Here is a 14,513-nt window from a genome sequence, read left to right on the forward strand (position 1 = left end):
TAGTGTGTAAGGCCCTGCAACACAATCTTAGGAATGGTCCACGGCAGAGAAAGGAGGGTTATAGCCTGGGGAATGTTTCCGTGGAATTCCCTGGGTGATATCGTCATCTCTAAGGCACAATGGATCGACTCATGTATGCATCTATCCTTGGGGACTACGTCTACCCTTACATGAAGTTTATGTTTTCCTCAGCGAAACGGCATCTACAAGCAGGACAATGCAACATGTCGCACAGCTCACAGTGTACTTGCAATGTTTGAAGAGCAACAGGATGAGTTTCCTCCTATGGCCACCAAACGCCCAGATTTAAAACCAGTTGAGAATCTATATGACTACTTCCATCAGGCTGTTCATGCCTCAACCAAGAAACTTAGCACGGTTGGCATGGTTCTACATCCCTTGGTTACCTTCCAGAACCTCACTGACACTCTTCCTGCATGTTCGTGCTGCAAAAGGTGGTTATTCAGGCTTCTGACAGGTGCTCACATTAATGTGACTGGACTGTCATCAATTATTTACGGAAAAATGGAGAAACTAGCAGAAGGCCAAGCTCAGGGTAATCATTTTGGGTCCAGGAGGAATGGAGGAACAAGCAAGGCAATACTGACCCTCTGAATTATCCCAGAAGATGAGCTGAAAAAGGGCAAGCCTATATTTCTGACATAGGTAGGAGGCTTTTGAGAATGCTGATGAATGCACTGTTTGAAATTCTGAAGGTAGCAGGGACAAAATACAGAGTGCAAAATGTTATCTACAACTTGCACAATTAAGCAAGCATTAAAAGGAACCATGAAGAAAATGGGGAAGGTAATTTAAGTTCAGGGAGAAGAAATAAAAATGTTAGGGTCTGACAATGACATAATTCTCTCACAGATGCAAAGGACTAGGAAAAGCAGTTGAATGGAATGGACAGTGTCTTGAAAATAAATAATAAGATGAATATCAACAAAAGTAAAATAAGCATAATGGAATGTAGTCAGATTAAATCTGGTGATGTTGAAGGAACATAGATTAGTAAATAAGACACTAGAAGTAGTAGATGAGATTTGTTTTTTGGGCAGCAAGTGACAATGATCGAAATAAACAGGAATAAAATGCACACTTGCAACATCTAAGTATGTGTTTCTGGGGGTGGGGGGGTGGGGGGGGGGGGGAGAGAGAGAGAGAGAGAGAGAGAGAGAGAGAGAGAGAGAGAGAGAGAGAGAAGTTGTAAACACTGAATAATTCTTCTGGAAAAAATCTGTGGATGCTAAACATAAATTTAAGTGTAAGGATGTCTTCTCTGAAAGTATTGGATACAGAACTGAACGGTGGCGTTAAGCAGTTAAGAAAAGAAGAGAATGTAAGCTTTTCAAATGTATTTCTAAGAAGAATGTTGTAGATTAGATTGGCTGAGCAGATAACTAATAAAAAGGTACAGAATCAAAATGGGGAGGAAAGAGGTTTATTTCACGACTTGACTAAAAGACGGTTGATTGGTTGGTTGATTTGGTGGGTGGGGTTCAAACAGGAGGTCATCGGACACATCAGATTAGGGAACAACAGCGAAGGAAGTCGGCCAAGCCCTTTCAAAGGAACCATCCTGGCACACGCCTGAAACGATTTAGGAAAATCACAAAAAACCTAAACCAGGATGGCTGGAAGTGCGTTTGAATTGCCATCATCCCGAATGCGAGTCCAGTGCACTAATCATTGCGCCACTTCACTCAGTTGATTGGTTGGTTGACTGAAGGGGATGGCGGAGTGGGGGGACAAAACAGCGAGGTCACCAGTCCCATGGTCTAAAATAGCAGAAACTAAAGGAGGAACAACACGAACAGCACAATCCAGCCAAGGCAAACAGAAAATGGGCAAATAAAGATGCAGAAGGAATGTCGAGGCGGGAGGAAGTGTAAGGAATAGAAGAGAGAGAGGTGGTTAGTGTTTAACGTCCCGTCGACAACGAGGTCATTAGAGACGGATCGCAAGCTTGGGTTAGGGAAGGATTGGGAAGGAAATCGGCCGTGCCCTGTCAAAGGAACCATCCTGGCATTTGCCTGAAACGATTTAGGGAAATCACGGAAAACCTAAATCAGGATGGCTGGAAACGGGATTGAACTGTCGTCCCCCCGAATGCGAGTCCAGTGTGCTAACCACTGTGCCACCTCGCTCGGTGAAGAGAGAGAGCTGCGAACACAAGGGGACATCCCAGAACACTACATGCAATGTAGTGTCAAGCACTGCCACAGACCCATCCTGATCTCCACACCATACCATGGTCGTGACAATGGGGACAACTCCAGGGAAAGAAGACACAAGATAAGGGGGAAACAAAACAGCACAAAAGACCAGAGAAAACATGGGGAAAAGGAAGAGGAAAACCTTGCCACCATGGAGGCATGGCTGAACCCCTCCCAAACCAAAGCCAACACTAACCAAGGGACTCAAATTCTGGAAGGAAGGAAATTCAGGTACTTAAATATAGGAGGACAAGAAAACAGATTGGATGTAACCATCCTCTAACACATGTGACAAGGAGAGTGTACGTAGTGCAAAGGGCTGAAAGACAAGGCTGCCCAGTAAAATACAGACCACCATAATGGGGCCCTGCAACTACAAAAAGGGAAAAGGGGGGGGGGGGGGGGTACGGTTCTTTACAGAGTAAAAAGCCATCGGTCAACTTGGCATGGCCAATAGGAAGTTGGGAGAGAATGCTACATTCCCTCCAGGATAGGTGGAAGGAAGAACGACACATGGCCAGGGGGCCTCTTAATCACCAGTCCACGACTGAGCAAAAATGAATTCAATATGAAGACACAAATCTGTCCCTGGAAGGGTCACAAGGACCAAGATCGGCAAGTTCACTACTCGGGATACCCACATGGGCGGAGACCCAAAGGAAATCAACCGAACTAGCTGCACGGTCAAGATAGGCGAGAAGATTGTGGATGGTAGAGACTAAAGCGTCAGAAAAAACAAAGATGGAAGATGGAAACTGTGGTGGAGAGAACCGAGGCGGAGCCCAACTGGAAACCCACCCAAGGATGGGCAACGAGCAGGTGACATCCTAAAGCTATGAAAGTAATAAATAATAGAATAGGAGTGGTGAGCAGGGAATGAGTGGATAGCAACGGCATAGGAAACCAGGAGCTGAGGCCACCAAACCAAGGGATCCCAGCATCAACAAGAAGACTACCGACAGGACTAGTTTGAAAGGTGCTGGTGACCAAATGGACTGGGTCCAAGAGGTGCAGAACAGAAGGGGGCAGCTGAGTAATAGGCTTGACACCCTTAGTCCAGATGTTGCAGAACCAAAGCCCAATAAAGACAGACAAGAGGAGAATAGTCCGCACCCCAAGACTTATGTGCACGTAAGCCAAGGAGAGTGAGGTTACAGAAAGAGTCAGCCTTCAGAAGGCAGATATGGGGCAACCAAGAAAGCTTGCTATCAAGAAGAAGACCAAGAAATAGAACTGGAGACCACTGACAGGTGTTGGGCATCGAAGCAGAGCTCAGGGTCAGGATGAACTGTCATATGGCGACGGAAGTATACCAAACATGATCTAATGGGAGAGAACAGCTGATAACCGTGAGAGAGCAGAAATGCACCAGATGACACCCTGGAGCTGTCCCTCCACAGAAGCTACCAAGTAGGAACTAGCCCAGATACAAAAATCATCCACATACAGCACAGGGGTGACCACTGGTATGCAGGGACCACAACACCATTAACAGTGACAGGAAAAGGACACTTAATACAGAACCCTGTGGAACACAATTCTCCTGGATCCAATGATAGCTGAGAATGTTGCTGAACTGAAATTAAACGACTGTTGGGACAGGAACTGGTGAATAAAGATTGGGAGGAGTCCCCCTAAGACCCCACTTATCGAGTGTAAATAAGATGAAAGAGCACAAAGCTGCGTAGCAGGCCTTCTGAAGATTGAAGAAAACTTCGAAAAGATGGCAGCGCTGAGGAAAGGTCTGCTGAACTTTGGTGTCCAACCAAAGCGTATGATTGATTGGAGGTTCTCCTTCCTGAAAGCTGCACTTAAGACGACAAAGGGTCCCGAGATTCGAGGACCCAACAGAGCCAACAAGCCACCATCCATTCAAATAACTTGCATGGTCAAACTGATCATCTAATAACTATCGAGGTATGATGGATCCTTACCGTGCTTAAGGACAGAGACACAATACTGTCTCCTATTGAGAGTGGAAAACACCTTGAAGGCAAATGTGCTTAACAGTCCAGAGAAGATATTGTCATTGTGTAGGACTGAGGTGTTGAACCAATTGGTTGTAAACAGAATTGGAACCAACGACTGAATTGTTGGAAGAGAAGAGTGCGAAAAGTATTTAATAAAAGGTTCACTGTATCATTCCACCACAAATGTGGTAAAACGTAAGTGGGAAGCTTCAACCTGCAGTTTCTGGAGGAGGGAAGAGTCCAGACAGGAGGCTGACACCAGTGCCACTGCAAAATGGGTCACAAGGCATTCCGTGAGAACCAACGAACCTGTACAAAGGCCACCCAGGAGGACTAGGCAACCTTGGAGGGTGAGGAGCATAGCCCACACCTGTGACAGACAGCAGAAAAACTTGGGAGGAAACAAAGCATTCCCAACTCACCCGCTTGCTCTGTGTTACTAAGTGCCAGGTTTTGGTAGGAAGGTGTTTAAAGGCAATAAGACTGGTGGAGGATAGATGCTGTTTAAAGCATTGCAAAGCTCAATGGTGATCGTGAATGACAATGTTATGCTCCTCCACCGGACCATCTGGCAGTGAAAGGGGCCCATCCAAAGGGATATGGCAATGCTGGTAGCGCGAATGATAATATCGGGCACATCTTTGATGACTTCATCAATACAACCTTATAAAAGGAGGGATAAACATGACCTGGACAGTATACACATGCCAATCAGGACGATGGAAAGCCCAGCAGGGCAAACTGGCCACTAAAAGGCGGGAAGGGAACAAGAGTGTCAACAGCAAATGGTCGGTATCACAGAGGTAATCACGCATGGACCAGTGTAATGAATTAAGAAGGGAAGGAGAAGGGAGTGAAAGATCAATGGCAGATAAAGTGCCATAATCACTACTAAACTGGGTAGTAGGTGAAACTATTGTTAAGAAGGCACAGGTTGTGATCTGCAAGAAACTGGTCTATGAGGAGACTCCGACTTAAGGAAAAAGCACTGCCCCCACAAAGGGTAATGAGCATTAAAATCCACAACGAGGAGGAAGGGAGGGCAGTTAGGGCAGCGGATGTAGGTGGCCTGTAAGGAGGGAAACACATCACTGCAGAGTCCAGGTGGATCCAGACAGCAACTGCTTCCATTATGGTACAAAGCGGGGATCCACATACTAACAACGTCCATATGGACCAACTTGCAAACACGATCGACTGACCTGATTTCAAAAGAATGCACAGAATCCATGAAGGGTGGTGAGTGAGCATCAGTAAAATGAGATTCCTGGAGAGTAACAAAAGCTGCAGCGCAGAACGGAATAAGGGATTGCAATTCCGGAAGGTGATGGTAGTATACAGTATAAATCCTTTGAATAAGCATGGAACAGGAATCCAACTGGGAGGCAAATGGACCAAAGCTGGTCACACCACTGGGTCACCATCCTCCACAAACAAGGACGGGGTGACACGAATAAACCAAAAATGAGAAGTCCGACTCAGGTTGCGAGGGGACAGTTAGCAATCCCGGGAGGCACCTGAGGGGACTTGTGCTGGGAACTATGTTTCTTCTTATTCTCTTTTGCAGGTCAAGGAAAGCAGGGCAGACAGCAAGCAGACTCCAGTGAGATCTGGAACTGAGAGTGAGTGGGTGACCTTGGAGCGCACGAGCTGAGGGTTGCGCAGCTGACATTTGGCAGCACGTCTGCAGTCGGGCAGATGCTGGAGTCTCAATCAACAGCAGATGCTGAAGAAGGGGCACACTTCTCCACCTGAGGGAGAGGGGAGGAGGAGAGGAAATGGAGTGAGACTGGGATAAGAAGGAAGGAGGAGGGGCAAGAGATGCAACAGAGGTAAAGTTAGCTGTCATACACACATGGTGACAATGTTCGTATTTCTGATGAGCATTAGTGTAAGATCAAGGACTTACACTCCCGTATATTATTTGTCTTCTTATAAAACGAGCAATCCAGGGAGTGTGGAGATTGATGGTCATGATAATTAACATGCATAGGTGACAGAACACAGGAGCTCTCTTCATGGTGTGGGCATCCACATTCATCGCACAGAGGTCTGCAAACACCGTAAGCATCTGATAAACCACCTTGACCTTCTCCAGTATGATAACCACCTCAAATGCCAAAGGCACAGGCATCATTGCAAGTGGCCTTATGGCCTTTCTGAACAAAATTAATGCCCTGCCATTCCAGATTAGTCTGAAGTTCCTTATCAGTTTGAAGGATGAATTCCCTGTGAAAAATGACACCCTGAACAATATTCAAAGACTGGTGAGAAGTAACTGACATTGGGTTGTGACCAAGATGGTCATGGGCACAAAGGGCCACAGAAGTAGTTCTGATCCACGCAAAACCTAACCGTATCTCACTCAGAGTGCGTACTTTGCAAAACTTGTCTTTGATAGCTTCCACAAAAAATAACAGCTTGGTGGTGGTGAAAGTATCCCCATCAGACCTGGTGCAGACCAGATGGCAGGGAAAGGCTTCCACCCCAAGCCGGTGAGCTTGGCCCTCCTCCTAGCGGATAGCGAGGGAAGGGAAGGCTGCAGAGAGAAAAGAATGGGCATTAATGGATCCATGCCCAACTAAAGAGATGGCTGTAGAACAACAGCTAGTTTCTTTTTTTGAGGATTAATATGTTTCACAAGCAAAGTGTCCACCACAATACCCCCCACTTTGATCAGGGGCTCTCCTCATGGGCATCACCCAATCACAGGAAGGGCCATCTGGCACGGTGTCCATTGCCAGTAGTTCTTTTGTTCCAGGATGACAAGTAACCACTCCCAGGATTACATGGGCAGGTAGCAGCTCAGGTATCAGAAGTGGTTGTCAGGGGGCTCTACCAAAAGAGTACATAATGACCCCATTACAAGAACTGGTTACCCTGCTGGCTATAGAATGTTAAAAGAATGATGACAAGGAAAGAATGAAAGAGATGGTAAGGCCACATGCCAATGACTAAGTAAAGTGTACTTCCCCAGTTGGCTTGCACTGTGGTGACAAAATTTAAAAGGGGAGCTCAAACCCAAGAGGGGAAGAAAGTGGGCAGAGGGAGGGAGTGAGGACAGGGAAGGAGGGGCATGGGTAAGGGAATGCAGCCCAGGAAGGAAGCAAGGGCCACAATAGCTCAGCGCCTTATGTGCTCCATGCACCAACTCATGAAAGAGCCACAAGTCCCCAGAGGGTGGGGGGAAAGGGGGGTGGGGTGTGGTGGTGGTGGGGGGGACTAAAATGAGGAATCACTGAAAAGGCACATTCTGAGACTTCAAGGAGCAAAGTAATTGAGATAACTATGGAGGTTAAAACTGTAGAGGTAGCAAGGCTTGATTATTGTAGGCAGGTTCAAGTGGATATAGGTTACAATAGTTACACTGAGATAGAGTCTTGCACAAGATAGATTAGCATGGAAAGCTGCATCAAACGAATCTTCCGACCGAAGACAACGACGCCAAAATCTACCCCCACCGCCACCAACAAAAACAACAACAACGACGACGACAATAACAACAACATTGGCAGTACTGAAATTTCATTTCCTGAAGATGAGGATTGGCCCAGCATTCGTCTCCTTGTAATTTTGTAGTTTCCTCTTATGAATTTTTCTTTTGATCTATAATATTTTCAGTAATGAAAATTTTTGATAGAGGATGGAATCAATGGCATACAATATCTGAAAACAGGAAAACTTTTAAAATAAAAACAATTTGAGATTTATCCCTGCAAGTGAACCTTTGTACATTAATATTGTGTTCCACAGTGAAGTGTATACCATACTCTTGTCATCAGTAGGTCAGTCATCCCTTCCACTAGAAAAAGGGAGAGAAAATACCACCAAATAATACTTACTTGACAAATGTTGGAAAATGAACCAAAAATTCTGGACAGTCAACTACACCTTCCAGGTGAAAATTGTATTTTGTACCAAACAATGGGTATGGGGGCACACGTCCTTCAAAATCTACAAAATATATTTCATTACCAAAAGACGTCTTTCCCGATTTCTGTAGACGGTACCTGAAAATAAATTTGATCAAATATATAAAACTATTCCTCTGAAGCAACATACAAGTAAATGTAAGTTACACAACATTAGAAGAACGTTGAAATCAAATACTGCAAACACATCTCTCAACACATTAAACACACTCACAAGACCCTGAAATATTTAATGGCAGAATTATTCCTACTTTTTTATTCTAAAACATCCCTTTAGCTTGTGTGTGTGTGTGTGTGTGTGTGTGTGTGCCCCCATGTGTGAGAGAGAGAGAGAGAGAGAGAGAGAGAGAGAGAGAGAGAGAGAGAGAGAGAGAGAGAGAGAAGGAACAAGTGGGGGTGGGATGAAAATGTGTGCTCACTTATTTCAAGTTCTTAATATGACTACATGTCTAAATCCTTACTTATGCACCTACATCCTATGTAAATGGTGTTGAGCAAATCCCTAATATATATTCTTCACATCAAAGTGAACAAATAAAATATGATTTTGCATAAGCTGAAAGTCACAGATTTCATGCAATATGGAACCCTCTGCAAGAAATGCCCATCAATTTCATTGACTATGCCAATACCGTTAGCAATGGTGAGTGACAAATTATATTTCTGTTCAACTGGAGCAGTGAGTGTACAGAACTGTGTATACTGGGCAACTTCCACAACAGCTGCACCAACGGTATCTACAAGCCATGAGAGATGAACGATAGGCAGGGAGCAGTGGCAACATAACTTTGTGCAAACTGGGCTGATAAGGCTTGGATTTCCTGCAGGAATACTATTTCAACAGGATTGGGCAACAGCATACGTACCAGAAGCGTCTATGACAAGCATGAAAGCTAAGTCCCACCAAATACGTGCTTTCAGTGATGATGTGTTACCCCAAGAATTACCAGTTTATCATACTGTGATTTTGTCTTATTATAATAACTGAAGCCAGGGTGTATGCAGAGAAACAACATACAATACAGGACTTAAATGATGCAATCTGTCAAGGACTTGTGTCCAAACTGATGGATAGCATCCTCTGGATACTGTCTTCAATACACAACTTTGAGTATTCCTGAGTTCAATTGGCATTCCTTTTTTTCTGTGTATGTAGTATACTTCAAGTAAACTAAGTTGTGCATATTTCAAAACTGTGTGTTTTGTATGTCACACTCCATATCTTTAAAAACAGTCTGAATGAACAGTGTTCCCCAAAACTCAACCATGGCTACCCAATGTTACTTCCTGTCACTCACCCAAACTGAACAGCACCAGCTCATATTCCAAAGACTTACTTCTTGTCATATTACTGATATCCCTGCAATCTTTTTGCTGCCATTTTCAAAGAAAATGTTGTCCCCCTCAACAATTCAAGCTTTGTAACTGAAATTTTTATTTAGTTGTATTCATGTCATTCATTAACTTTTAGAGTCACAGATATTGATGAAAGCACTTACATCTTTCTAGCCTGAGCAGTGTGAGGTAAACATTTATAAATCAATGTATTCATAGAAGCTTTATTTAAAAATACTTATGCAATTCAATTTCTTTTTTGTGTTGTATGGAGTTTACAAGATCATGACAAAGTGGCATCATACTTCTCTACTGATGCAAAATTTTGCAGTGTCAGTGTTGGTTGCTGCAACGTTTTAGCCAACTGCTAGTGATCGCTAGATGATGGACTCGGCCTTGTTAAATGCCTCACTGCACTAAATGATATTAATAAATAATATAAATAATAATAATAATACCATAATAAATGAAATATAGAAACAAACAGTCACACGACATAATTAATGATATCAATATAATAGAGGGAAACATTCCACGTGGGAAAAATTATATATAAAAACAAAGATGAGGTGACTTACCGAACGAAAGTGCTGGCAGGTCGATAGACACACAAACAAACACAAACATACACACAAAATTCAAGCTTTCGCAACAAACTGTTGCCTCATCAGGAAAGAGGGAAGGAGAGGGAAAGACGAAAGGAAGTGGGTTTTAAGGGTGAGGGTAAGGAGTCATTCCAATCCCGGGAGCGGAAAGACTTACCTTAGGGGGAAAAAAAGGACAGGTATACACTCGCGCACACACACACACACACACACACACACACACACACACACACACACACACATATCCATCCACACATACAGACACAAGCAGACATATTTGGTCTTTAAATATGTCTGCTTGTGTCTGTATGTGTGGATGGATATGTGTGTGTGTGCGCGAGTGTATACCTGTCCTTTTTTCCCCCTAAGGTAAGTCTTTCCGCTCCCGGGATTGGAATGACTCCTTACCCTCACCCTTAAAACCCACTTCCTTTCGTCTTTCCCTCTCCTTCCCTCTTTCCTGATGAGGCAACAGTTTGTTGCGAAAGCTTGAATTTTGTGTGTATGTTTGTGTTTGTTTGTGTGTCTATCGACCTGCCAGCGCTTTCGTTCGGTAAGTCACCTCATCTTTGTTTTTATACATAATTAATGAAATGCACATGGGCAGTTTATTCTGGAATATGATTGAAGACAGGCACAAACTGTTCAGTTATATTATTTATATTGTATATAGTCAAAGTAAAGTCAATTAATGTATCAAGCATTCAACAAAAGTGAAACAAGAACATTTATTGGACAAAAAATGTCAGGCAATTAAGTGCATTAAATAACTTCCACCCCTGAACTTGAAATTACTGGATTGACATTTAAGTGAAAAATATTAAATGTACTGAACAGAAATACTATTCAATGATATGGACTACTTTCAAGTATATTATCAATGAATGAAAGCCATCTCTGCCTTTACAACAACTAATGTCATCGATATGTTAATAATTAATCTTGAAACAGTATCGTGTTTTCTAATCAGAATCGTTAAAAGAACCTTCAATTAATGACAAAAATACTTTGAAACTAAAAGAAAGATGCTAATATGAAAAAGAAAGAAATTAAGATTTGTTGTGTTTCATAGAGCCTCTGGACTGACGCAGCTAACTAGCAAATGCAAAAACCACAATAAAACCAGTGAAACCTATTGACTTCCCATTTATTCAATGAACAGATACACTTACACAAAACTTATTAAGTTTCTTGGATAACTGAATAATACAGTTGTATGCTGAGAGCATACTGTCAGACTATGTAGTGTATCATACTGCCTAAACAGATGCTTGAAGTCCCTTCTACAGAAAGTTGTGGCACCCAGGACTAGACTAGTTTTAGCCCGCTCAACGCGCATCTCATTGCCTAACTTGTATGGATCACTGGCTAGCCCGTCCGGCTCATGAGACTCTGCAGCAAAACACGACTTGCTAAGCTAATCAGACCGTGCTGACGAGCCTCGGCGGCCCTTATTTTGATCAGTGAGGCTGCCCACCAGACCAGCCTGTTGCCTCTGCTGCATTATGTTCTGTATCTATTAGCAAAGCCCTCTGATAATTTTCATTTATTCTTTTCTCAATTACATTTTCAGGGGCACATTGGCGGTGGTCTCAACAAAAGTTTGACCATGCATGCTTCACAGTGATGCCAGTTTATTTTTCACCTCCAGCCAATTACAAAATGCACACAGGTGTTTAATTATTATTACTGGAAAAGTTTATGTGACAACAACGACAATTTCAGAATATCTTTCCTCTCGAGCGAATCTTAATTTCCAAATAGTGTAAATCAAGCATATATCTACCAGAACTGAAGGCATTGCACTCTTGCAGTGGCTTTGCTGATAATCACACATAATAGTATACTGACACACAGCACAACTCAATCGATATACGTCGTCAAAGTAATATTTTTTTCCCGTCAGTTATAAACGGTAGCAAACAGACATAAGGTGCACCACAGCACAGGCAGTGGGCTGAAGTGGTGAATGTGCAAGTAGTGTGGACAGTGTAGTGTGCTGGGGAGTGGATATCTGGTATTTGTGGTGTGGCAAAATGCACTGAGATCAAAGATGTGGCGGGCCAATCTGCAAGACACGTGCTGAGTGGGCTGAAACTGGCACTGAGCACAGCTCTATCTGAGACTAATTATTCTTAAACACTAGTTTTAGCTACCCATCCAACTAAACTTGAGAAAAATTATTATAACAGAACAAGGTGGTAGTTGACACATGTTCAGGCTGTACAATAAATGATAGAAGCATTCCTCTATTAGGAATACTTAAGAAGTTGAGTATGTAGGAACTTGGTGAGAGCCGTCATTAAACACACTAACACATTGGAATTAACATTGTGCAATAATTCTCCTCAGTAACTACCTTATGCTTAATTCAAATGAAATGTCACAACAGAAAGAACATTCTATAATGTATACTGCTGACGGTTAAAATTGCCAAATCATAAATGCGGCAGGCAACAAATGTCAAATTGGCGTGAAGTGTTTAAAATGTTTGTGTATGCAAATGAGAAGCATTTCAGCACAAAAGCACAAAGTGGGTAGTTGTAGCACCACGTACGTTCTTTACATAAGGATACATGCACAGTGGTAATTTCATTCAAAAACTGCATTTGAATTAAGGTTTTTTGCAAGAAGAAGAAAAGTCTACCAGCAAGTGTTGTAATCTGACATCAGCAGTATCTTAGTCTACCAGGACTGTAGTTTTATCGTTCAGCGATACTGCCAATTTGTCGGCTGGGATACCACAACTGACATGTGAATAAGAAATCAATGGATTCAGGAAGACTATACTCAACAGACTCACACAGTTAGTGTAAGAGAGGACAGGTATGTTGCTTGTTCAGCCGTGTAGGATTCCACAGTGATGTCACATACCTCGAGTCAGTAAATGTGCTCGTTTACAGCAAGACAAATACCCAAACGGGGAGTGTGATGATGTTTGGAGTACCATAGACTGTCAACAAAATTAACTTTGTTGCGGCTTCCCTGGACGTGGCAGCAGAGATAGGCGCACTGAAAGTGGTACGAGCAACAACACTAGACATAATAGTAGTACCAAGTCTCCTTTAACATCAGTTCCGGTTCTGCATGCAGCATCACAATAAACATATCCATGTGAGAAGGCTCCAAGCAGAACAAACTTTGTCAGAATGTACACTACTGGCCATTAAAATGCTACACCACGAAGATGACATGCTACAGACGCGAGATTTAACTGACAGGAACAAGATGCTGTGATATGCAAATGATTATCTTTTCAGAGTCTTCACACAAGGTTCGCGCCGGTGGTAACACCTACAACGTGCTGACATGAGGAAAGTTTCCAACCGATTTCTCATACACAAACAGCAGTTGACCAGCGTTGCCTGGTGAAATGTTGTTGAGATGCGTCTTGTGAGGAGGAGAAATGCATACCATCACGTTTCCGACTTTGATAAAGGTCAGATTGTAGACTATTGCGATTGCGGTTTATCGTATCGCGACATTGCTGCTCGCGTTGGTCGAGGTCCAATGACTGTTAGCAGAATATGGAATCGGTGGGTTCAGGAGGGTAATACGGAACGCTGTGCTGGATCCCAATGGCCTCGTCTCACTAGCAGCGAGATGACAGGCATCTTATCTGCATAGCTGTAACGGGTCGTGCAGCCACGTCTCGATCCCTGAGTCAACAGATGGGGACGTTTGCACGACAACAACCATCTGCACGAACAGTTCGACGACGTTTGGAGCAGCATGAACTATCAACTCTGAGACCATGGCTGCGGTTACCCTTGACGCTGCATCACAGACAGGAGCGTTTGTGATGGTATACTGAAGGACAAACCTGGGTGCACAAATGGCAAAACGTCATTTTTTCGGATGAATCCAGGTTCTGTTTACAGCATCATGATGGTCGCATCCGTGTTTGGCAACATCGCGGTGAACGCACATTGGAAGAGTGTATTCATCATCGCCATACTGGCGTATCACCCAGCATGATGTTATGGGGTGCCATTGGTTACACGTCTCAGTCACCTCTTGTTCACACTGACGGCACTTTGAACAGTGGACGTTACATTTCAGATGTGTTACGACCCGTGGCTCTACCCTTCAGTCGATCCCTGCGAAACCCTACATTTCAGCAGGATAATGCACGACCGCATTTTGCAGGTCCTGTATGGGCCTTTCTGGATACACGAAATGTTCGACTGCTGCCCTGGCCAGCACATTCTCTCGATGTCTCACCAACTGAAAACGTCTGGTCAATGGTGGCCGAGCAACTGGCTCGTCACAATATGCCAGTCACTACTGTTGATGAACTGTGGTATCATGTTGAAGCTGCATGGGCAGCTGTACCTGTACATGCCATCCAAGCTCTGTTTGACTCAATGCCTAGGCGTATCAAGGCCATTATTACGGCCAGAGGTGGTTGTTCTGGGTACTGATTTTTCAGAATCTATGCACCCAAATTGC

The 14,513-nt window shown here is 43.5% G+C and overlaps 1 protein-coding gene across 1 annotated transcript in view; it reads right to left on the minus strand.

Moving 5' to 3' along the window:
• The window catches only part of LOC124742197 (mRNA cap guanine-N7 methyltransferase-like), a 129,956-nt gene that overhangs the window by 99,369 nt on the left and 16,074 nt on the right, over positions 1–14,513 (minus strand). The window contains exon 3 of the mRNA XM_047248768.1: positions 8,032–8,199. Coding sequence (XP_047104724.1) covers positions 8,032–8,199 — 168 coding nt within the window. The remainder of the gene's footprint in view (positions 1–8,031; positions 8,200–14,513) is intronic.

Source organism: Schistocerca piceifrons, unplaced genomic scaffold, assembly GCF_021461385.2.
Source record: "Schistocerca piceifrons isolate TAMUIC-IGC-003096 unplaced genomic scaffold, iqSchPice1.1 HiC_scaffold_2181, whole genome shotgun sequence".
Lineage (NCBI taxonomy): Eukaryota > Metazoa > Arthropoda > Insecta > Orthoptera > Acrididae > Schistocerca > Schistocerca piceifrons.